The sequence below is a fragment of the Pteropus medius genome, unplaced genomic scaffold, assembly GCF_902729225.1.
Source record: "Pteropus medius unplaced genomic scaffold, Ma_sr-lr_union100, whole genome shotgun sequence".
NCBI classification, from domain to species: Eukaryota; Metazoa; Chordata; class Mammalia; order Chiroptera; family Pteropodidae; genus Pteropus; species Pteropus medius.
In genome coordinates this window covers 18,345,458-18,371,885 of record NW_024349519.1, presented here as the reverse complement: position 1 = coordinate 18,371,885, position 26,428 = coordinate 18,345,458, and the positions used below count along the sequence as shown (strand labels likewise).

At 32.7% G+C, this 26,428-nt stretch overlaps 1 protein-coding gene across 8 annotated transcripts in view; it reads left to right on the top strand.

Moving 5' to 3' along the window:
- The window catches only part of PLEKHA5 (pleckstrin homology domain containing A5), a 191,266-nt gene that overhangs the window by 114,913 nt on the left and 49,925 nt on the right, over positions 1 to 26,428 (top strand). For all 8 annotated transcript variants that reach the window (XM_039882571.1, XM_039882568.1, XM_039882566.1 and 5 more), the window contains 6 exons: positions 2,478 to 2,582; positions 4,925 to 4,997; positions 10,936 to 11,036; positions 13,993 to 14,108; positions 17,622 to 18,089; positions 24,365 to 24,830. In XM_039882571.1, coding sequence (XP_039738505.1) covers positions 2,478 to 2,582; positions 4,925 to 4,997; positions 10,936 to 11,036; positions 13,993 to 14,108; positions 17,622 to 18,089; positions 24,365 to 24,830 — 1,329 coding nt within the window. The remainder of the gene's footprint in view (positions 1 to 2,477; positions 2,583 to 4,924; positions 4,998 to 10,935; positions 11,037 to 13,992; positions 14,109 to 17,621; positions 18,090 to 24,364; positions 24,831 to 26,428) is intronic.

The following is a 26,428-nucleotide window of genomic DNA, read 5'->3' as shown; positions in this document are numbered from 1 at the left end:
TTGAATTAAGTTTTAAAGGTGAAGATTAATATAATAATGGCCTAGAAATTCTATTTTCTGACTACTAAGTATGCCTAGATGGAGCAAATTTATACTATTTAAAAATAAATATAAAATCCCTTACTATGAAAGGGAAACTCTATACCAGTATGCTTGACGACTATGTAGTATTTAGAATCAACTATATGAAAAGTGCCATAGCCATATATATATAGAAATAGAAGTGAGTGGTTTTCTTTAGCATCGACAATGTTAATTGTTTAATCTGTGATCCTAGAGTTGTATGTCTACTTTAAAACTTGTTATTGCTTCTTATACTTTAAAACATAATGTTATTTTAAATTTAGAATTTTAATATAAAAATTTCTTCAAACTCTGAATATTTGCTACTAAATCTGAATAAATAAATAATTGCCTTAAAGGTAGTGCTAATTTCCTAAATTAATGAATATTGAGAGAATCAAAGGATGATAAAGAATAATCTTATTTACTTAAAAAACAATATATTTAAAACAACTATTTTATGATAGTAAAACAATTATAATAGTAAATTATGGTTAATGTAAAGAAATAGTCACTAGTTATCTACTTTAAATGCTTGTTAAGGTTTTAGAAATGAAATTTTGTAAAATATTATAAGTGTGAATGTAAATTTTCAAATAACAATTTTTAATTCTCGTATGACATAAAACACTAGTAGGATAACTGTATTATAAGCTTCATTAATGTATTTTAATTAAAATCTAGAAAAATGATAGGTGGATTAAGGCCCACTAAGTGATTGTCTGGAAAGAAAATTGGATCTGTGCCTCATACTTTACACCAAAAATTTTCTAGATAGATGAGGTGCTAAAATGTTAAAAACAAAACTAAAGTACCACAAAAAGAGTGGAAGATTTAGAAAGAAAGAAACAAACAAACTAACTCAGAATGTGGATGGGCTTTCTAAATATGACTTAAAACCCAGAAGTCAGATCAAGAAATACAACCATAGAAAATTATCATGCATGCGTAATATCTACGATTCATGTAACAGTTAAAGAAAAATTCCTTTGTAATTAATAGATGTAGAGCATCAATAAGAAAAAGGCTTATAACCCAGTGTTTAAATGGGCAAATACAGAAAATCACTTTCCTGAAATAAAAAATGGAATTTTACTCTTAAAATATATGAAAAAGATTCTCAAATTCATTCGTAATATGAAAAATGCTAGTTAAAACCAGAAAAGGACATCATTTTTCACTTCTCTGATTTACAAAGACTAAAAAGTTTTATGACATAGGCGAAAGTGTGAGTAAGTAGGCATTCTTTTTATGTAGTGAGCTCCAAAAAATAGTGAAATTGAAAAAAGCGGATATTCTGCATTATATTATATTATATTCTGCAACCAAGAAAACAGTTATTTTAGAAGGATAGACACATAGATACGCAGTGATACTGGTTGCCTCACAGGATTGTGAGTGAGCGTTGTTTGGGTGCCGGTGCCCAGGGGTAAGAGAGAAGTAGAATGTTTCTTGTTTTATATTTGAGGTGTTTTTTTGTTTCTTTGTTTGTTTTTCTTTTTCTTTTTTTCTTTTTTTTTTTTGGTACTATTTGAGTTGTATATTGTGTTTCAACATTATCTGTTCAAAAGTAAATTAAAATTTATCAGAAATGTGCTTTAGGAAAAATGTGGTTGATTTTGGGCCTTAACATTTTATTATGTACTAAACATAAAACAAAATTCTAATGAAATATGCTAGATTTCCAAAGATTATAGATAAGTTGAAAGATGACTTGATATTATTTACTTTCATAGAGAAATTAAAATTCAGCTTCTTTTTTTGTTGTTGTTTTCTACTGCTATTTCTGCCAAATATAGCAATATCTTAAAAGATTGTATATCCTTATGTGTACTTTTAAGAATACAGTAAACACCAGCTGTCTGGTATCATTCAAGTTCAGAGTTACCCATAAAGAAAATACTATATGACATTAAGCAGATCTTTCCACTCTTATTTTGACTTGATGTGATATGTTTGTTTATATTTTATATCTGTTTCTCTTGTGACTTGATGCTAACTTTCATATTTAAAACAACACTGTTAAATGCAGATATAAAGGGAAAATTTGTGTTATTTTTTTTATTTTTAAAGCTGTGTTAATAATTTTTACTCAAGGTTCATTCAATTTATATAACATGTGGGACAAAATACTGACACACCCAGTGCCTTTTTAAAAATTGTATATCCAGATTTAAAGGAGAGATTGTAGAAAAACTTGTGATTCTTCTGTAATATCCTGGAGGAAGAAGTCTTTCTTCACAATTCTTACACTTGAAAGAGCTAAACCAGCAAAAGCAGAATTGCAATAATTCATCTGAAAAGATTAAGTTTTCAGAGTAATATGAAAAGAGATTAAAATTATGAAGATGAAATATAAACTCAAATATCTAGTTCTTAATACCACATTGTCTATTGTGCTTTTTTCTATTTAGACCTCACGGGCTTCAAAAAAAGTTCATAATTTTGGAAAGAGATCAAATTCAATTAAAAGGAATCCTAATGCACCTGTGGTTAGACGAGGTTGGCTTTATAAGCAGGTATTTTTTTTTTTATCCTATTTGGTGTGAAAAAAAGACGGAATCAAAAGAGAATTTTTCGGCCAAGTGTACCTAAGATTTATTATATTATATGAAATGGAGGAAGAACTATAGTCATCCGGGTTCTTTGACTTCTTATTACCACTAAAGAATGTTAGGGGAATGGTGAAGAAAGAAAAGGTAATGGATGTTACTTAGAACAGGCTGTGTGTTATAGATATTTCTAGATTTGAAATATATTGTATGAAATGTAGGAATAACATGCTAAAATTATCCAGGCAGAAATATTTTTTAAATGGAAAAAAACCTACAGAGGTATTATTCATTTTTCTATTCTTTTAAAAATCATTAGAGAAATGTACAATTATATACTTCTCTGCCTTAATTTATAGACAAATCTGATCATAATTTGAGATTTTCTGATTTTTGGATTTTTTCTTTTATGCTCTCAAGACTACTTTCTTTAGTATTGATGCTGGGTTTTTTTGTTTGTTTTTTTCCTTTTTCTTTTATTTGCTCAAGCATGGTTCACTTTCAGACATGCTTATAAGTTGAGGGTTATATTGTTCTATTGTCTGGGAAACCTGATAACTGAGCTTTTTTGGAACTTTGTCATTAATTTTGGAATTAGTAGGAGTGCATGTACATTGGGTTTTATGACATCTATTTTGACTGCTTGGAGGCTGTTTTCCTTTTTACTTTTTGAATTGTGGCTAGGTTTCAATAAGTAACCACCAGATAACTGAGATGATATATTTGGCATTCAAGACCTTTATCTTTGTTCTGTCTCCCCGATTCTACATGTATACAGATGATACAGAACAAGTTAAATAATAGTTCTTTGATGATAGTGCATATTTCTTCTGTCAAATATTGCTAATTGCTTTTGGATGACCTAATAATTATATGCATTAAAATTCATAATGAATTTGATATGAAACATTCATTAAACATTGTTCCATGTGAAAGTTGGGTAGCAGCTAAACTAATGTATTGGAAGAGGACCATCTTAAAATACAGAGAATTCCCAATCATTCAGGCAAATTAGTTTTGCCAATTTCTCACTAAGTTAAGTGGTTATATAACTTGTATACCAACTTTTCATTTTTATTTAAAGATATTATATTTTACCTATATGATATTTAAACTTATTAAAGCTAAAAGATTTTTTAAACTAGTCTTTCTAGTAAGACCAAATTATGTTCAAATAGCTCAGTGCAGTATTGTACCTAATAGAGTTTATGGGAACTCCTTATTTAAAATGATTCTAATTCTTGTTTCTTGATCCCTTGGTTAATTTATTACTGCGAAAGTTACCAACCAATTTCTCTACCATGAGTGCTTATTTTTTAATAGGTGTGACTTATAGAGAATATTTATTTGCAGAGGTGCTTAAAAATCTAAACTTTTTTAAATTATCTGTACTAAGGAAAGAATATAATTAGGAAATTAAAAATACCGTATACCCATTTTTTGTTTATTTTTTGTTTTGGTCTTTTCCTTGCATAGCTCTCAGTTTTAAGTACAGTATTTTACTCTGAGAGATTTTCATCCATGTATTTTGTTGTTGTTATTGTTAAGTCATTATTAGATGATGGTCACAACTAGAAGAAAATTAAGAAATATTGCTCAATTAACATCCAAACTGGCCTTTTTTCCCCGCTGGTATTCATGTTTCATTTTCTCTTTCAGTTTTGCTTTATTGCCTTTGGGAAATGTGGAAAGATAATTTTTATTAAAATTGTAATTTTGTTTGAGCTTGGTATTTTTATGAATTAAATTACTTAGAAAGAGCTGCCAAATAGGCACTCTTTTCTGCAAGATGAGCAAAACCCAGACTGTATATGTCAGAAGAAAAAATATTTATGAATGTATTTGTATGCTAAGTTTCCTTTAGCACAGTCATTTAAAATCACATTACCTTTGGAATAATTTTAATCCACATATTTTCCTTCTTGTTGAAGATTAACATATTTATTAAATTCGATTTACCAGAATCATGTACTGCTTCATGGTTACATTATCCTCATGCTAGCAGACATGTTTGTTTAGAAGAGTGAATTTCACATTGCTTACCAATATGAAATCAAATTAGAATGCTTCAACAGTATTCCTTTTATATGATAGTATTACTCTTCAGAGACCGTTGTACTTGGGAATATCTTAATATGATGCAAGTCCATAGAAAACTACGCCAAAATTTTGATTGGCTTTTTAAATTTCTGTGTAGCATATATCAAACACACCTCATTTTTAAAATTTATTTTACATAAATGCACCTGAAATGAAGTCTAACTTTCTGAAATGAAAAAAAAAATTTTTAACATGCTGATTTAATGCAGGACAGTACTGGCATGAAGCTATGGAAGAAACGCTGGTTCGTGCTTTCTGACCTTTGTCTTTTTTATTACAGAGGTGAGTTTAAACTAAGTAACATAAACTAAGTATGTTTTATAATTGCAATACAATATATGTTAAGTATTAGATCCTTTTTTAAAGAAAAATTGTCAATTCTTTTTGTATTTTATTATTAACAAATAGCAGAAAAATCTTTTCTTCATTGACATATAATACTGAGAAATTGAGTTAGGACAGAAGACAATATAGTGTTTCAAGCAAATTAGTCTGAATTTTGGTCCAGTTTCTATAATCTAAGTGTGTTAATCTGATTAGTTTTGTGTAAAGAATATATGAATCTTCATGCTATAATTTTATCCTTGAATTCAGTGCCTGATAGATTTTTTTAAAAATCATGTGTTTGATGAGATTATTTTTGTGTCAGCTTTGTTAGATCTAGCTGTAGGTCTACTGGGCAGCCAGTTTTCCTCAGCAAATAATTTTAGACTGTCAAAGGCTACTCTGATGTATTGGCACATTTTAAAAATTACAAATAAATGTATTTATTATGATACCCTCCAGCCTCCCTCCCAACACACACACACACGCCTTTTTTTTTTTTTTACAAACATTGACAGCTTCCCTGAAACATGGCGCAAGTTGTGGAAGGGGTACATACCAGGCTGTCAGTGTTGATGGAGAAGAAATAAGGGTATTATTATATGGAGTAGCAGTTTTTCATTTATCCCATATGGATATCATAAACTCCTATTTATGTGTTTTTTAGGTTAGTAAATTATTAATATGATTTTAACTCAGATCTGTGCTCATGTGCTTATATAAGTCTGTTGGATACTACAAAGTTGCTACCTAATAATGGAGGGTGTTGTACATAGGCTATGATTTCTGTAGAACTCTGCTTCAGCTGTAATATAAAATCATGAATCTAGACAATCACTTCTTCCTTACTTTAAAGTCTGGTTGGAAACAGTTACTAAAGAATTAGATTGTCAGCACATAATTAATAATTAATAACTTTAATAACTATATCACAAGATTTTAGAACCATTTAGCAGTTTCAAATTTTACTTTATGTGATTACACAAAAAAAAATGTGGCATAATTTTGCACTCATCTATCAAAGCAATAATAATACATGTTAACCTTTAAAATTTAAATTACTTGAATTATATTTATCTTATTTCCCCCAACTGCAAACTGTGGTTGAGAAGTACTGCTGAGTCAGAATTAACCAAACCTATAAAATTTCATTTTGTCAGAGAGATGTTGGTCAGGCTGCAATTGTGGTATTATCTTTAGTTAAGTGCCAAGCTTACTCTACAATTTTCCTTAAAGGTTTTCCCCACTCTTTCAGAAAAGTCAAGAGTTGTAACTCAGACATTATTCCTAAGCTTATAAATTTTTTTCAGTATATTTATAGACTGTTCAGAGCTTTGAATGAGAATAAGAAAATATTTGTTACTTCTCATATAAAAATTTCTTGATGTTAATTTGCAACAAAAACAACACTGAATTCCTTATAATTTGCTATTGTTCACGGAAAGGTGCTCCTCATTACTTTTATTAAAATAGGAAGACTTTTCACCTGATTTGAAAAAGTAAAGTTCAGAAGCTATGTTGAGTATGAGATTTCATACTGTTATTAACCCTACACATTTTACATTCAGTGTATTTATTAATTTTAGTATGGTTCCTCAGATAGGAATAGTAGAAAAAGAATATAGAAAGGAAAGAAATACCATTTAACTCACTTCTATCCTTATATGATTGGAAAGAAGTATATGATATTATATACTTTCACTGTTTTATCAGCAGGAAATGTCAATTTTTAAATAAAAACGATCAGATTTTATTGAGATGATCGTAATAGTTTGCGTTTATATGCTGAGCAAGTTACATAAGTGAATTATTTCATCTCTTCCTCACAGCTCCCTAATGAGGTGGAGAATCTTACTATCCCCATTCACACAGAAGGAAACTAAGGGACAGCAAGGTCATTTTGGTTGCCTGGGGGTCTCACAACTAATTAGCATCAGAGCCAGGATGTACACCCAGGCACTTCTCTTAACCACAAGTTTTGGCCCATCCAGATCTCCTCTTCTCCCAACGCCGAATACAGCAGCCCCATTTCTTCTGCATCTGTTAAAGCATCTAGTAGACTAATACACAGAGCGTGCTGTCAGTATTTTTTAACAGTTCATGTTTTACAGATATGGAAAATAAGACAAAGAAAATAAGTGATTTGCTATTTTTTTTACAATAGATTGGCAGCCCATACTAGATGGAAGCCCAAGTTCTCTCTGTTCTTTGCAATATAACAGGCAGATCATGAACCCACTGTGATAAATCACATAGATTGTTCTTTTCTATACTCAATCTGTTAACGAAATTTACCATGGAGCTTAATTCATTCAGTAAATATTTATTGAGCAGGAAGACCTGCTTCATTTCGGCTACTGTCCAAACAGCAGTGAGAAAAAGTTCTTATGAAGCTTACATTCTAGAGAAGTCAGAGAGACAATAAATAAACTCAAAAAAGTAAAGACCATGATAAGTGCTTTTAAGAAAATATGTTCATAATACAAAGGGCAGCCATGGGAGAAAGGTCTCCCTGGATTGATACTCTGAGCACATATTTTAATTAGCAAGATCTAAATTACAAGGAAGAGCTAGAGTAAGCAAGTATTCCAGACAGGAGGAGCATTAGTGCTGTCATTCACCTTTCCATGAACAATAGCAAATTATAAGGAATTCAGTGTTGGTTTTTTGTTGCAAATTAACATCAGGAAATTTTTATATGAGAAGTAACAAATATTTTCTTATTCTCATTCAAAGCTCTGAACAGTCTATAAATATACTGAAAAAAATTTATAGGCTTAGGAAAGTATTTGGAATGTTGAAGGAACAAAGAGAAACCAGTATGCTGAGCTGAGGGACTAGCAGTAGGGAAGGAAGTGATGGATGGGAGAAAAGGAGATTGCACCAGTGTAGGACTCTATTGGAGTCTGGGTTCTGCTGTAGGTTGTAAGGAACCAATTGGTGTTTTTAAGCATAAGAGTGAGATGCTTTGGTTTACAATTTGAAAAACTCACTCAAGCTGCTATTAGAGAGTGGGTTATAAAGGGGAAGGAAGGAAGCAGAGACTGTTAAAGAGTTATTATGTAGAAATGATAATGGCTTAGACTAAGGTGGTAGCTAGCAGTGCGCTCTTTTGACATGCCAGACATCTTATTAGGTAAGAGGATGCAGAGATGAACAATATAAACCCCTCTCCTTATGGAACACAATGATAACCTGAAGGAGTCTGAGAAAGAATGTCGTAGTGTTTAGTTATATTGAATGAGTTTGACCAGGCCTGTACAAGGAAGGGATTAGGAAAGAAGGGTGGTCTAGGCAAAGATCTTAGCTTGTACTAAGCATGAGTGAATGTGACATATTTAAAAAATTACACATTGGGCTTATATTGTTAGAATGAAGGTTATACCTAAAGCCCTAGCAGGAGTAAAGGCTAAAAAAGTAGATCAAGGCACAAAAGGTATTTGATTGCCATCCTAATGAATTTAAACTCCATCCTAATGCAAGATAACAGCAGGATCAAGTGTATGTTTTTCTAAAAATTACCCTAGCACTTGAACTAGAAGCCAAGAGACTAACAAAATATTGAAGTATTTTAGGTAAGGAATGATCATAATAATATTTAGTCTGTAATTTTATATGTATTTCTTGTCTTGTTCTCAAACATCATTAAAGCTGAAGTAGAAAAGGGGAATTTAAAATGTCACTTGAATCAAATTGGTTCCTGTCCCAGGTTGTTTTGTGTTCTCCTGGAAGCAAGCTCTATGATGGAGATTAATGATCAAGAGGTTTATTGGGGAGTGTTCTTGAGGCCACTACCTGTGACAGGGAAGGGAAGGATGTAAGATGGGGCAGAGAGAAGCTGGGCTGCTATGCAGTCTGAAAAAGGCCCAGCTGACCCCCATAGTGTTTGTTCATTCTATAAACATTACTCACTACCTGCCTTTTGCTTGGCAGTATGTGAAACCCTCTGGATGATAGAAAATAAGAGTTAGGTCAGGCTTGATAGAGAACTAAACAGAAGAACGCCCTGATTAGAAGAAACCTTTAATGAATATAGCAAAGAACTCTTGGAATGGTCATTTGGCAGAAGATGAAGATTTTATATGCATTGTCTTTAATTTTATATAATAATGGCAATATTTATTGAACACTTGATTTGGGCTGAGTGCGTTATTGAGTTCCTTGTGTCTATTAACCCATTTAACCCTAATCCTTTGAGATTTTATAGTTGATGAAACTGAGATGCACAGCATCAGTAAGTTGCCAGAGATCTCACAGCGACTTAGTATCTGGCTGGGAAACAGTCCATAATAATATGGTGATGTCACCCTATGCTATACAGCTTCCGCATATTCGGAAATAACTTTTAAGAAAGTCACTTTTTCCAATTAAGTGACAAAGAAAATGAATGTATTATTTGATAATGATTTTTTTAGTAAAGATGACTTCATGAGCTGTTTCTAATTATATGCTTTATATAAACAAAATTGAATTTAAAATTAGAATGTGATTCATTCTTTCAAATTGTCATATTCTCTATAATTGACAACTGCTTTCTACTTTTTTTTTTTTTTGCCTTTTGGACTAAATCTACACTTTTGTTCATTCTTTTTTATATTTATGGACTATACCCAAATGAGCTCAGTACACTAAAAACAAAATTTTGTTCCTTTGTTATGAGAAAGGCTATCGAAATTATGTCTATTTAATGCGACTTTTTTGCTTTGGAAGTTTATCATATATTCTGGAAATGAGGGCAAAATAAATAAAATCTCTTGCTTACTTTATGATAATAAAAAAACATGGCAAACAAACATAATAAAAAGAATTATTTCTCATTTCCAGTTTTTCTCCTTGGTGAGTTCATCAGCCTAATGCTTGGCTTTGTTAACTTGTCTTATGGGTCTCTAACAGTGAACTATGTATTTCAGGTTTTATAAACATCTCTGCCCCCAAGCAGCAATTTAATAATATGAATCTATACTATGCCAAGATTATTGTTTTATCATTTTCCTCAGTTTATTTTATGTGCTTGCCTTATAGTTCTGTAATTTATTCACATAACTTTATTATATATCAGAATGACTGGTAAAAGCAGATCTTCAGTTTTATGTTTTTAAAAGCATATATTTTTTATAGCATAGTTTATATATGTCTGTAATAGTTAATACATATCTGTAAATATATATATTCTATATATACATAGAGAATATATATATATATAGAATATATATATTTACAGATATGTTAATTTATTCATCTGCTCCTCATGGAACATTCTAGTGGGGAGAGAAAGATGATAAATAACTAAAATATATAGTGTATCAAAAGTATTGGGAGTGGGGGAGAGAGTAATAAAGTTCCAGAAAGAGAAGAGAGGGCCCTGTGATGGCTAAGAGTGGAAACAGTTTAAAATAGGGTAAAGGAAGACCTCATTGGTGAGCCAAGACAAAAGGTTGTGAGCAAGTGAGCCATCTGTGCATTTGTCTAGGCTTAAAATTGTTGGGCATTTAAATCTTAATATAAATGTGGGTAGATTAATTTTGTAAAGTTTCTGTGTTGTTATTTATATGCTAATATATTTTCAGGAAATCACATGTTAAATGGCTTTGTAAAATGCAGTATATTTGCCAAACAAATGTATGCTATTTTTATGTCTAGTTGACATTTTTCTGACATGTGGGACCAATTTTGATTTGTTTAGGATAAGGAAGCTTGTTGAAGGTGAAGAGGAATATATACTTCTGTTATTTAATATTTTCCTTTAAAACCTTATAAAGAGCTATCTAAACAATACATGTATACAGTTTGTTTACATAAAAGAACCTTTTGATTTGGTCAGAATAAATTTTGAGAAAATTTATCGTACTTCATGAAAACATTTTAAATTCTAATCAGATGTTCAATTACTTCTTAGATGAGAAAGAAGAGGGTATCTTGGGAAGCATACTACTACCTAGTTTTCAGATAGCTATGCTTACCTCTGAGGATCACATTAATCGTAAATATGCTTTTAAGGTAAGGAAATAGCCATACTTTTTTATTCTGTATTTGAATCTTGCCTTGATTTAAAAATAGATTATTATAAAGATATTTCACTTAGTCATTTTTATATTTAAAATGAGTAAGAGCATGTCCCTTTAATTAGGAAGCACATGCTCAAATATTGAAGGACCAAGTGTCTCTATGTCTGTACTTTCACATGGTTCAAGATAAAGCAAATACATTAAAATTCTAATAATTGGTAAATAGAGCTGTAGGTATCCTGGTGATCATTTTACTATTTTTTAAAGGTTACCATATAAATGAATTTTTTTCATAATAACTTTCTTTGACATAATATGTGTACATTTATAATCATAGAATATTTGCAAAGATTTTGGGGGTCTAAGTACATTATGAACATCAGGTACTTTTGAGAGAATATTGAAGTTAAGATGTAAATGTTATTATTAATTCGAAGCAGACCTGAACGTCTACCCCTCCCCTGACTATCTCTGTGATATGCTGGTTTGTGGAACACCCTCAAGTTAGAGGCCACCTTAAGGCTGAGTTGGCTATTATTTGTTTTCGAAAACCATGCTTCATTCTTTGCTTTAGGATATGTGGCTGAAGTAAACTTCAGAGGTCACCTATTTTTTTTTAAAGTCAGTTTTAAATTAAGAACGCTGAAGGATTTAATGTAAATTTTTTATTTAAAGGAAAGTGGGGGGGAGAATAAGGCTAATATGGTGTTATTTGACAATGAAAATGTTTATACCATTATCAAATTGATTTCATTTTTAATTCTCACTCACTTTTTTAAAGAATACTCAGGACTGCATCTGATTTACAACTGTGCTAATTAACATGTTACATTTCTAGCTATGGAAGAAAAAAGAGCGGGAAAGGTTATCAGGGTGGTGGGGGTGATGGATGGGCTCAATGTGAAGGTAACATCTAAATAAAGACCTGGGTGTGGGAGGGGAATAGCTTCACATTGCAATAAATTTTGTTAACAGTGTGAACCAGAGAAACGATTAAATATTTTAAGATGTTAAATGAGAAAATTTAATCTAGATAACTAAAATAATAACTTTATAAAGTATACATATAGAGCTATGTGATACTAACACTTATTTAGTTGTGTGTTTAAAATTTTGTTTGCTCATCAATTTGGCAAATGTTTCTTGAATTTATATTATTCATAAGACATTCTGCTGGGTTCTTAGACTCTTAAAAAACAATACTGGAATGTTAAAATAGCAATAAAACAACCATGCATATTAAGTACATTTTCTCTGTAATTATTGATTTAATTTTATCTGTAACAAGGATAGTAATTTCTGTTTCAAATTCTCTCTTCTTCGATGTTGTTTCCTCTGAATTTATGAGCCAATTTTACTACTAAGTCTGTTGACATTGATGCTACTGTTTTTCACAATGGTAAGTAGAAATTCATAGACATTGTTGAATGCAATTGTGGAACATAAAGCTAGACAGGGAAGTTTACCATCATCTAGTAAATATTTCCATTTGACAGATGGCAAGCATGAGTGTGGCTTGTTAGTATCTGAGTCATGGCTACAACTGAATCTGCTTAGCAATAACCATTGTTCCTTCCATTGATCACAAATATGGGCAGTGGTCTTTATTCATTTCTCCAAAACGCCACTTAGTGAGTCCAGTGACGCTTTTAATCATTTTAACATGTGGTTTTAATCATTTTAACAACATGTAGCATTTGAGCTGTTTCTTTTGAGTTGTTTGCATAGATAGCTTTATATCTTTTACATGTTCAGTGAGATTTGTTGGTTTTGTAGTTATTTTGGTCACTGTTTGTTTATTGAATTTATTTATGTCCTGATTCTTTATGAAAAAAAAAATTGAAGAAACGAATTTAACATTGCAGATAAAGCAGATAGTTAAGATCTGGGAGTAAAGTGTGTGGCTCCAGATTTATTCTTATCACCTTTTATATTTAGCAGAGTGACTACATACTTAGTACTCTTCCCTTTACCTCATTCTGAAATAGTCTTGTTTATTTTTCCTAGTCTTTCACTGTCTAGTAGGAAACTGTCACGGGCATTTTTATTTTTATTTTATTAAATTTATTGGGGTAACATTGGTTAATAAAATTATATAGGTTTCAAGTATACATTTCTATAATACATTATCTGTATATTGAATCATGTGTTCACCACCCAATGCCAGGTCTCCTAGCATCCCCATGTATTTGACCCCCTTTACCCTCTTCTTCCTCCCACTTGACATTTTTTTTCCCACCTAGACATTTTTAAGCGGAAATTAAGAATGTATCCTCAGCCATCCCCCACTATTTTGACGCAGCTACTAATGCAGTCCATCTTTGCCAGGTCAGCCTGTGGATTAAGCTGAGGGCTCAGTGCTCACACCTTGGGTAGCAGTCTCATCAGCCTTTCTTCATTTTGTTTCCTTCGGTTTCTCTGAAATAGAGACAGGTTGAACCACCATAAAGAACGTACTTCTCACTTTTAAATTAAGTGTCTGTAAGGATTAGATAAATGCTTTTTAGTAGCAGCACCTTTTGAGGACTAAAGAATGACTAACAGAAGGGGGAAAGACTATATAATTCATACATTTCAATTAATTTTGTTTCTGGTTGCTCTGGAATATTCTTGAATAAAGTGGTATGAATTACAGTAAATGGAAATTGCTAGGGATTTGTACATGGAACATGCACAACTAAGTGCTTTGTTTTTTTACCTCCCTTCCTTCCCATTCACTTTTTTTTAATTTAAAAAAAACCCATAAAGAGAAAAAAATTAATATTTATATATTTTTCAAGATTGAATTATTTTTTTGCAAGTCATTCATTTCTATATCCATATATAAAACAGACCTACTTTTTTGAAATTCGATAGTAATGATCTGTGCAGAGACACACTTAACTTCTTTCTTTTTCTTTTGCAGATTCCATATTCCTATTTAAAATGATCGTGTTATTTTCAATCAGGCAGCACATCCAAACATGCGGACCTATTATTTCTGCACTGATACAGGAAAGGAGATGGAATTGTGGATGAAAGCCATGTTAGATGCTGCCCTGGTACAGACAGAACCTGTGAAAAGGTAAAGGCTTGTAAGGAAAATAATGGTGATTTCCACTTACATTTTATTCCATGCCTTTCAAGTATATCATTATCATAGTACATATCATTTTAGTAGTCATGACATGATATACCGTTAGTTAGTTTGAAATACTGCCTGCATTTTTGTTCCACCTTTCCTCTCTATTCATTTTCACCTATCAGTGTACTGAGGTGAATCCAGAATCTTAACATTCAAACTGAATATTCTTTCTTCTTACAGAATTACATTTAATTTCCGGTAAGTACGTTTTTAATTATTATCTTAAAACTACACAAGATAGTGTTATTTAAGGTCCTAAATCTTAAAAGAATTTATATTTATGAAGTTAATTTTATTGAATATTTTTAGTATGTTGTATATTTTTGAAGTTTAATAAATCAAAATAAAATGTTGTGATGTTTTATTTCTTCATCATTTCTTGGTTAATTATGATTATTTTATGATGAATGTTTCCAAAAAATAATTCATCGAGCATTTAGATTATTTCTAAATATATCTACTAATTGAATTCTACCCTCTTCCTTCTGAAACTCTAGTATTTGATTCCTTGATAAATATGTACTGTTAAATTTGATCTATATGATTTTTCCCCACTTGAACATATGAATCATTTAAATATTCAACTGTATTAAGAACTAGTAAGAACTGTTTCTAAAACTATGTAAATACCTGCTGAATAATGTGCTTTAAAAATATTTTATGTGTTTCTATAATTTGAAGAAAGATTTATGATAGTTAATTTTTTTTCTAATCAGCAGTAATTGAGCACATGTCTTATATCAGTGAGATGCAAACTTGCAAGTCTGGCTTTTTTTTTTTGGTCTCAAGAAACTAGGGGATTATTAAAATGTAAATCTTCAGTCTTTTTTTAGTGTACACGTAAAGTCTTATGACATTGATTAAAAGGCTTAAGTTGATGCTATTTATTTCTGTTTATTTTTCAAAATATCAAGTCCAAAGCAACTTAAGCAATCACAAGTAACTAACTAAGCTAGAAGAAAGTATGGAGAAAAAAGAAGGCTCAGGATTGAAGTCTAAGATACCTATTTTCAAGAAAAACAAACAAAAAGACAGACAGACATACAGACCACCTCAACCATATATATATTCTAGGTTGAGAGCTAATAAAAGGGAAAAATGGTCTTGGAATTCCATGTGTGAAAATGACCTGAATGGATATAACAATGAAATGATTAGCACTGATTGCTAGAGAAAATATGTTGGTGAAAAGAATTAATTAAAAATCTTAAAGTAATTTTAACTTCAAAGTAAAATTTTTAGGGAATTAGTTAGAATACAGATATCAATATAATAATTAAAATATTTGATTTCTCAATGATTTCTGTATTGTATGTTGTACTTATCTCAGAATTTCAACTTACATTTTCTTTTCTTGTACTTTCTGCTCTAAAAACTAGTAATTACTCATAATTTAGGATGATAAAGACAACAGTCAATTTTTTGATTTAACTTCTGACAGCCTATTAATTGATAATGTGTCCATAACAATTTTTAGTCAGTTGTGTCGAAGTAATTTTCTCAGCCAGGAATTACTGAATACCACCACTGTGCCCGGACTGGTGTCAGCCGCTATTGTTATCCTGTAGAAATTACTTTTTTTATTCTACTTCCAGCTATTGCATTTTTATCCTGCCCTATTAATCTTGACTATTCAAATTGAAGGTATCTAATTATTGTACTATATGGCCAGAATACTTATAAATATTTATCAAGGCATGTCACCTAAAAAATAAAACATCCAGTTTTTAACTAGTTCATTTCTTTTAAATTTATAAAGTCTTTAACCTATGAACTACAATAAAATAATTTCCTAGAATGCAGATCATTGTTTGCATAAAACAGTCTAAGTATAATATACATTCTCTGAATAATTTCCATCTCCAGGCTCACTATTTTCATTTTCTATATTTCCATGTGTCTTCTGTACTAACTTAAATGTCACTTTTAAAAATTAGATCACAGGTTTCATATTATGCTATTTTAGCATACATTTCTGAATTGCTTTTATTCCACTTAAAGAAAAGTCAACATGTATTGTTTTTAATTATATTTACTAAATGATAAATTTTGGGAAAAAATAAAGAAGAAAAAAAGGCAATGCAGTCCTAATTGAAAATATAGCTTTAGATAGAGTAGAAGTAACTAAAAAATCTTTCAGATATTTGATATTCCTCTTCTCTTTCCAAATTTAGCTATGATAAATGCACTTTTGAGTGTAAGTCTTTTCTCTCTGACTTTTATCTTTCAAGGGAAAGGAGCTCCATAGCATATCTTTGCACACTTTCCCAATATCTAATATTGCTCACAATCTAGACTAAATATATGGATAGTTTATCACTTTACTCCAAGAAAAAGTCACATTTCATTTTTTTTCTCACTGATCTTATTCCAAACTGTCTATCTATAGCTATAGATGTATGGATTATGTATTTTCTATATACATCACTGAAACTGGCAGCGATGATACACTTAAGATCCAAAAGGAACATTATTATGTATTGAAATTTGCTCATTTCCTAAGAGGCTTCCCAGCATGGCTTGATCTTGGCAGTTTAATTCAGGTTCAGACACTCCGCTTGGTCTTGTCAGAACCTGGAAGCGATTGGTGTCAAAGCTTCTCATCAAAAAGACCTAGATATAGCAACTGCAGTTGTGAGCAGTAAAACTGTCCAGTGATCCAGACACACACTGTTAAACAGTACATTCTTCTGATGAGAGATGGACATGGGATGCCAGATTCTAATCTAAGATTGCTTGGTGAGATGGAGTGAGAATGGTAATAAAGTCTGTGGCAGCGACTGATTCACTCATCCGGACTCACATCAACCTGTAACCTTGGTGCTACAGTCATTCCTATTTACTATAAAGGAGGTTGAAGCATGGTAAATTTATATACCTTGCCCAAAGACAGATATAGCTAAGTCAATCTGGAAGCTGAATATGTGCACTCCGGCTCTAGGAGTTCTTGGCTGAAACTCGGGTCTTCCTGAATACAGTCATAAGGTTCAGATCTTTGATAGGACCAGACTGTAATTTTTCTGGTGCAGCCATTTCTACAAACCAGATTCATGTTTGTCTCATGATGCATTAGCCTCTCCAGCTGGAAGCCATTTTGTTTATTTCAAATGACTAAGTGCTGTGGTCCTCTTAAGTGTGGATTTTGTGGTTCCACCGTCAAAGGACAGTCTTTTTTGCTTTATTTCCAGATTTCTAATGGTGGGGATGCTCATCACTTTTTACCCAGTGCTTTACATACTGTATGGTATTTTTTACCCTTTCTATTCAGACATTCTGGTGTTGTGCTTCAATTTTTATACCACACCATTGGGGATTTGTGCAGGTTTGTCCTCTGAGACCCTTTCAGTTTTTTTTGTAAAGTCAAAGGCAATTGTACATTTTTCCTAGATTGAATCCCAGAAATAACATGCATTATTTCATCCGATTTACTATGATTTTATTCTCTGATTTCAGAGTGGACAAGATTACATCTGAAAATGCACCAGCTAAAGAAATGAATAACTTTCCCAACCATAGAGTGCTAATTAAACCAGAGGTCCAAAATAACCAGAAAAACAAGGAAATAAGCAAAAATGAAGAAAAAAAGGCATTAGAAGCTGAAAAATATGGATTTCAGAAGGATGGTCAAGAAAGACCTTTAACAAAAATTAATAGTGTAAAGTTAAATTCTGTGCCATCTGAATATGACAATGGGTCAACATGCTTGGCTCAAACTGGACACTACCGGCCAATCAGTGTGAATAGTTCAGAGAACAAAACAGTTAATGTTAGCCTGGCAGATCTTAGAGGTGGAAATCACCCAAATATAGGGCCTGTACACACAGAGGCTGATCGAGTTATACAGAGAACCAATTCAATGCAACAGTTGGAACAGTGGATTAAAATCCAGAAGGGGAGGGGTCATGAAGAGGAAACCAGGGGGTAAGTATCTTATTACATGTTATGAACCCAGGTTTCTTTCATGCTTTGTTCATGGAAATTGGTTTCTGAGATGCCAATTTAAAGTAATCTAAATTGCAATTTAGATATTATAGTTTTATTACTGTATCTTTTTTTTTTTCATAGTAATCAAATATAATTGTTTTTTTCTCTATCACCCATTGTTCTGTCACCCAGCTTCACTAATAATGGCCAAGAGTCATTCATTCTTCCTTAGCCCAGGGCAAGAAAAGGCTTAGGTTGTGGGTAGAGATCTTGTTTGTTTGTGATGAGGAAGACCTATCCCTACCCCTTTCTTTCCTCCCTCTCTCCTTCCCTCCCTAGTCTGTCTTCTATCAGTAATTTCTGCAACTTCATGCAGTGAGTGCAAAGATCTCCTGAGACAAGTATTTGGAGACAATAAAGGCTTAGGTTCTCTAGTTCTTTGTCTCATTCCCTGGCTTTCTTAACTCATAATGCCTGTGACGAGGTATTATGTTTATTCATCTAAGCATGTATTTATTTATGTGCACACACTTATTTTTCATATATTTATTGTATAACTACTCTCTGCTAATCATGGCGCCAGAAAGTAAAATAATGAAAAGATGTAGTCCAGATTTCTCACAGAGATTCCTATCTAGGAGAAGATTAAACAAGTATGGGACATTGTGACAAATACAGTGAAAGAAGAACAGAATGCTATAAGAACATGTTTCGGGGACAACCAACCACAGATCTGTGGGTTCAGGAAAACCTTTCTAGAGGAAGTGAATACACTTGAGATATAAAGGATGGTATGCTTATCTTGGTTTAGATGTGCAGAACTCCATAGTTGATAGAGAGCAGGGAAAGGAATCCAAGGACATCCAGTATGACTTGGGTACAACTGCTGTAATGCTGGATGAGAAACAGGCTGGAGAGATAAGCTAGAAGAGATGTATTCAGATTGGTGTTTCAGAAAGATCACACTGGCTGTAGAATCTGGAGAATGAATTGGAGAAAGTTCAAAAGTTATCGGAGTATGTAAAATGAGGAGAGGAATAGAATGTATTTAAGATAGAACTGACAAATCTAGTTGAGTGCTTGGATGTGCTTGATTGCAAACTAGTCTCAGTCAGGTTTAGTCAAGTCTAGTTTGAGTGATTGGGGGAAATCAAGAGCTGTCTAGTGCCTTTTATTGCATAGGAAAGATTTGAGAAGAGAGAACGTAATGAATGATTGGACAAGCTAAATTTGAGGCACCAATAGTCTGTATCTCCAAAGAGAGATTTGGACTTGAGTTTGCAGCATCCTCATTATATCACAAGTATTTAAAGGTAAGGATGAGAGTAGATAAATTCATTTAGTGATAGGCTGGATAAAATAAAAATTCTAAGGGAAAACCTGAAAGAACATTTATAGTTAAGAAAAAAAGGAATTGGAACAGGGGGCGGAGAATGTAAAGGAGACCAAAATAAAAGCCAAAGAAAATGGAGGAAAAGCCCCTTATGAATGAGAAAAGATGTTCTGTCATTAGGAGTTTGACATGCAAATTTTAAAAAGTTCTTTAATGCACTAGTGTACATACATAAAAGTGACCTGAAAAGTTATTGTAACTCTTACCTTTCAGTAATAGAAAACCAAAAAACAATGATGTTAATAATGTTTTGATTAAATAAAGATTTAACTTAATAACAAAATTCTAAGGAATAGGGAAATTCTTCCACTTTGCTTAGTTATCAGTCAGCCTCACTTTCAGCAGTGCAGCTCAAAAGCCTGGGTACACTCGGCTTCATCTTTTGTTATCTCATTCTCCTGTGTTTTGTTGTTCAATTCCGTATTTTCTTCTCCATCCTTAGTGCTCACTTTTCAATTTTCCTACGGGATAATTTTGAGAAATATTTGCTATTTCAAAAATGAAATTTCATTAGACAGAAGAGAAGCCAAAATGAAAGGATCTTTGGAAATACTTATTAAAGTAGTAATTATTTTCAGAGAAACATAATAAAAATCCCAGCCAGAAGATTGCTGAATCTGTACCCAGCAAGTTAAATTACACTTCCTAATGGATCCCTTTTATTAAAGTAAAATCATACTTTAGTAAGGTTGGAAGTATATAAAGGGATTCAACAAATAGTGGAAGTTAGTTTTTAAATTGTTGTGCCTAAATATTAGTTTCCAAGTACTTTTAGGTCCCTTGATGGGTGTAATTAACACACATAAAGGCTTTCTGGAACTTTTCCTTTTGAACACAGACCTGCAGCATCTGAAGGCTGGTCTTAGGTTGCTTTTGAGCTCAAGGCTTCTCTGTGTTGCTCCACCAACTCTGAGTTCACTGGCTACAGTTCAGTTTGGGTCATTGAAATATATCATCTACATTATTATATAAACTTCATGCTGAAAAAAAATAGTAGTGATGTTTTATAATGAACTAATTTTTATTGGTGGAAAGAAACATAGTGGCAATTCGTGGTATAATTCATTTTGTAAAACTTTCTGAAAGACTTGCTTTTATTATTAAAGTTCTGATTTCTAGAAAGAAAAGAGGTTTACTATATAGTCAAAGAGTAGACCCCAGCATCTGTGACCAGAGCTTTAAAATTTCTTTGTGAGTGACAGGCACTGTTAAGATGCATGGTGCCTTAAGCCATTGTTCTGCATGACAGAATCACAGGGACTGTGTTTTCATGGTGCTTGACAGGCAGCTGCTGGTGAATGGAGCGCTAAACCTGATAAAGGAGCTTACAGTGTTCATTTCTTAAGCTTTCACTTAAAAGTAAATCACACTTTTGCTTAATTTAAATTTCTTTGCAGAAGACCACTGAAGGAAACTAGTTTTGGGGGGCAGTGGGAGTGGGGGAGCAGGTCTCAAAATGCTAGAAAGTATATGGGATAAAAATAAACTTACTTGATAAATAACCTAATTTTCAATTAAAATTCCCCAAAAGTGTTTCCAAGGATGGCAGAAGAGCCTTTTAAACTTTGTAGTCATTAATTAATCAAGCTTAGTAGAAAAACAGCCTGTGTTAATGATCATAGGATGAGTTTACAGTTCAAGTTCAATATACATTTTAACAACAGGGTCCTGCTCACTTATTTCCAAATGAGATATAAAGTTAATATCGTTTATATTTCCAGGATTTGCTTTTGTGATAATAGTTCAGTGCCTAATTCAGAGCCTTTTGCATACTGAGGTCAGTTATTTCTTAAATTTATGAATGATCAAATAAACCAAGGTATGTTGGAGTAAATTGCTTTAGTACTTGGGCAGAATTTTTTAGATGGAATCAACTTCCCCTGGCGGACAAACTTCCTAAGCAAATACCATAGGGTTGCCAACTCTGATCTTATTCCATTTCTGGCTTTCATGTTAACAGAAAAGATGGGGATAGGGAGGGAGATCAAGCAGAGGAAAAATGGGAAACATATATGGAAGGAAAGCAGCAAAGAATTGAACTCTGTGCTAGTTTCATCAGAGTACTTTTCTCCATGACTTCAGCCTCAAAGTCATCAGATAAGTGGTTCTTGTCTAGAACGGGTTTGTTCAGTTTTGAGCAAGTGTGTTTTGAGTAGAGGCCCTTAAAAGCTGAAGAATAATCAGCATGATGAAAGAAATTTAGGTTTTAGGTGGAAAGTTTGAAGGAATTGGAAGTGTTTTTGAATATAGACCAAGACATGGGATTTTAGAGCTATAACATAATTTCATGATCAGATCATCTTGTAGATGAGAAAAATCCCAAAAAGTGTCAGTTGGCCAGATTTTCATAGCATGTGAAGAGCTTTAGTTATGCCCTTCGTGATTTGGGGGTATCTTTTTATTTTTAATTAAATCATTACGATAGAAAAGGTTTTTTCTTTAATAATTTCCATACTTTTGCAAATTTTTAAAAATGGATTACTTTTTCATGAAATCTAAAAGTCTGGGAATCATTGGCATGAGGAAGAGTGCTGCTGCTTAAGGAAGTAAGAGGCCTGCACTCTAGTCCTAGCTGCCACTAACTCTTGCATAATCTCGTAGTCTTTTCCCACCCTGTCCTCTCCACTTCTCCTCCTCCCCTCCCCCAAAAAACTTCTCTCCCCCTTCTCTCCCTCCCTCCTTCCCTTCCTCCCTCTTTCTCATTTTCTCTCTCTCTCTCTCTCTCTCACACAGACACACATACACACGCATTTTCTTAGTCCCAGAAGATATAAATAATTCATCTAAAGTCTCCATATTTAGTAGAAAAGGAAGAAACAAAACTTGGCTCTTCTGAGTTTTGATCAGCTGCTTTTTCCTGTTTTCTCCTGTATTTCTATATTTTTCACAGCCTTATCCCCTCTTTGAGCATTTTAAACCAGGAGTCCCCAACCCCCAGGCCACAGACGAGTACTGGGGTGAGCAACAGATGAGCGAGAGAAGCTGCATCTGTTTTTGCAGCTGCTCTCCAGTGCGAGCATCACCTCCTCAGCTCCACCTGAGCTCATCATACATAGACACACTGGCGTCTGGTACCAAAAAGGTTGGGGACCACTGCTTTAAACCACAAAAAAGGTGTAATTAATATGAGACTTTCTCTGGATTGTGGAATGGCAACCCAATTTTACTTCCCCAGTAGACAAATTATGCGAGGGTTTTTATTACTACCATGCCTCATAGCCCAGGATACATACACCCAATTCATTACACCGTATCACAGTGAAATCTTTGTTATTGACAACAAGTCTTTGGGTCAAAAGAGAGCTCTGACATTCAGGTTATCAGCCAAGGATTCCCAAATTTTTAAAGAGCATGGTCAAGTAATTTATACATCAAGTTAGATGAGGGATCCCTTCTCGTCCATGTAATAACCAATGTGTTTCACATTTTAACACCCAGTAGGCAGCAAAATATTGTGTAATTATGCATGTACAATTCCAAAATGTACTCTATGGTGAAAATATAGTAAGCAAGGGAGAGGTGTTAATGAAACATTGAAGGAAGAGGTCAGGAAATCTGAGTTTATGGGGTTCCAATTCTCACGTGTTTGGTTCATTGAATTACATTTGACATTATGGATACATAATAGCATATTATGTATTAGAGTATAAATTTATGCCAGTGGAGGTGGTAGCATAAATGAATACCTGTAATTCAATATTTTCTTAAATCTAGATTTTATTATGGTTATTATGAAAAGGTTGTGTTTGCATTTAGAATTTGAATTGTAATTATATCTTTACCTACCTCGAACGATAATGGGGAAACAAATGCTAACTTTATTTAGAAATTTTAACTGACTTTTAAAAATCCTTTACATATAATGAATCTGACCTAGCATGAGATAAGCACAAGGATTTTTTGTTATATTTAATGGAGTGTTTTTATCCACATGTCTTTTTTTTTTTTTTAATTGTAAACTGAAATTTTATTCTTTCATTTTAGAAAACTGAAATGGCCTGTTTTTAGTAATATGCTATTGTATACCCATAATTCAAAAAATTTTTAAGAACTTTATTTTAGATGCTTAATGCACATGAGGAATTTTTAGATTGCTTTTAAAAGCTCCCTCAAAATGCCAATACATTCATGAGATAGAATTTTAATTTCTATGCCAGAAACATTTTAAAATTCCTGAAATTTGCAGTTTTATATCTGAAATGTTGTCAGGTTTAAATATTTTGTCTTTAAATTTCGAGCTTTAGCTTCAAGTAATTCTTATTTTTCAAGTTAAGAAAAGTTATCAAGGGAAGTTATTTCTCCAAACCACAAATATACCAATGTACTTCTTCCCATAAATTGTCATGCTTTCTGAAGGAAGTGGTACAGTGGAGTAGTCGCAGAGAACTGCAGTAGTTCACTTCCTGTCTTCTTTCCCTGTGGGCATAGCATAAAAACTTCAGTGTTACATCCACACAGAGATGCTATGCGGTTTAACTGTTCTTGTGAAAATGAGATTCTTTGAGTTTGTTTATATAAAAACAAACGGGATATGGAGACAGACTTGGGATTTGATCTTGAATATTTTTAGTTCTAAAAGAAGTATAATAAATATTTTTTCCTCTTTAAGCCAAACTGTACATTGTATGGAATTAATACTCTTTAATGTAAGTGACATAGATGCTGTTTACTTAATGTATATACTCCATCAAATTGAGTTTCATAAAAAGATTAAAATCTGTTTACTAATAATTTATGCCTTGTATAATTTTTAATATTTTGATCTTTAAAAATAAATTCCTAATATATATTTTACTTACCAGAAGGAAAAAGATATAATTTAGAATCCAGAAAGCACCTTTCCTTCATTTTTACATTGATTTCAATTCTTTCATTTTAGAGTAATTTCTTATCAAACATTACCAAGAAATATGCCAAGCCACAGAGCCCAGATTGTGGCCCGCTATCCTGAAGGTTATAGAACACTCCCAAGAAACAGCAAGACGAGGCCTGAAAGCATCTGCAGTGTGGCCCCTTCCACTCATGATAAAACAGTAGGATCTGGAGCAGAAGAGAAACGAAGATCAATGAGAGATGACACAATGTGGCAGCTCTACGAATGGCAGCAGCGTCAGTTTTATAATAAACAGAGCACCCTCCCTCGTCACGGTACACTGACCAGTCCTAAAACCATGGTTAATATTTCTGACCAGACAATGCACTCTATTCCCACATCACCCTCCCATGGGTCAATAGCTGCTTATCAGGGATACTCCCCTCAACGAACCTACAGATCAGAAGTGTCTTCACCAATTCAGAGAGGAGATGTGACAATAGACCGCAGGCACAGGACCCATCACCCTAAGGTAAAATGTCTGCTAATCTTGTGTTAACTACTACTATGTGGGTGCTATGTTTTATTTCTAGTGCACTATTCTTTTAAATGTGAGAGACAAGAAAATAGGCAGGAGAGGTAAGCAAGGCAGTTCTTTTTTTTGTTTTAAAAATTAAGGAAGAGTATTTTGCAATGCCCGAATCTCATGTATAAAACCTAAGCTTGCAACGCTTCCTCTCTCAGGAGCACAGGAACAGTTCTTTTGAGCAGATACATTATGCATTCTTCTACGCCTGATAGCATATCTATCTCATTGGCTTTCCATGTAGGTTAAGACCACATGCATTTTTATTGTCTCTTCACTCACTTGCAGATTCTACACCTGTCCTTTCTAGCATACCTGCAGTCTTGTATCAGGCTCATCCTGTTCTTTGCTAAAATAAAAGTGCCAACCTCATCTTCTAACCAGCTGAATATATGGCATATTGAAATATCTCCTTAGATACCAAATTTAATAGGCTAACAATGTTTACTGGTATATATGCTTTTAAAAACTGAAAATATGGGTAGATTTAATTTGTGCCTTAACTTGGTTAAGCATTGCTTAGTAAATTTATTGGAAGTGAATTCAGAGTGCTTTGTATCAATCAGCTTTTCATAATGCCAAAGTTATTTTGATCAGACAGTTCTATTTGTGTGCAGCCAGTTCTCTAATGTCTATTCTGAAGTGAAAGGGAATTTTCCTGTCATTTTCTTTTTAACTGAAAAGAATTTCTAGTTTTATACCATTTAAAAATGTACCTTTTCTTATCCTTGTGGCAGGCCAAATCTTTCAGTTATATCATTGTGTAAAGTGTTTACTTGATTTTTCTATAAATAAACATTAGCTAGAAATTAATAAGTCAATCAGGAATTTTCTTTTGGAGAAAGCTTTAGTTTGGCTCACCAAAAAAAAAAAAAAAAAGGCTTACTTTGAACTTCAATGTAACAAAGTTCAGTGTTTTGTCACTTTGTATATCCGAAGGCTAATTCATATTTGATAAAAATAGTAACAATATTCAAGAGAAATCTGATCAAATACAACTTAGCGTGTGGCTGTATTTGTTCTCATGGTTATTAGTATTTTTCATATTCTAGACCAAAATTTATCTCTGTTTCAACAGTAAATATGAGATGAATGTGCACTATCTAGTTCCCAGTTAACTCTTCCTCCCAAACATCTCCAAAATTGCCAAATTTTTATTTCAAACTGCTCTGTCACCTTTCTTGATGTGATGGACCTCTAGGAGGAAGTGTCCTAGAGAGTCCCCATAATTCTTTCAGGGAGTCTGTAAGTGAGCTCAAAACTATTTTTATAATAATAATATTGATTATTTCTTGTGTTACCATTTTCTAATAGTGTGAATGAGATGGTAGGTAAAAGTACTGGCACCTTAGCATAAATCAAGGGAGTGGCTCCAAACTATGCTAGAGGTCTTCGTATGCTTCACTGCCATATACTTGCAATAAAAGTAAAGGCAGTTTCACTTAATTCCTTTGATGAAACAGTAATGGATTATTTTATCATCTTAATATTCTGTGTGATGAAATGGGAAATATACTTCAAGCATCTCGATTGTATACCACAGT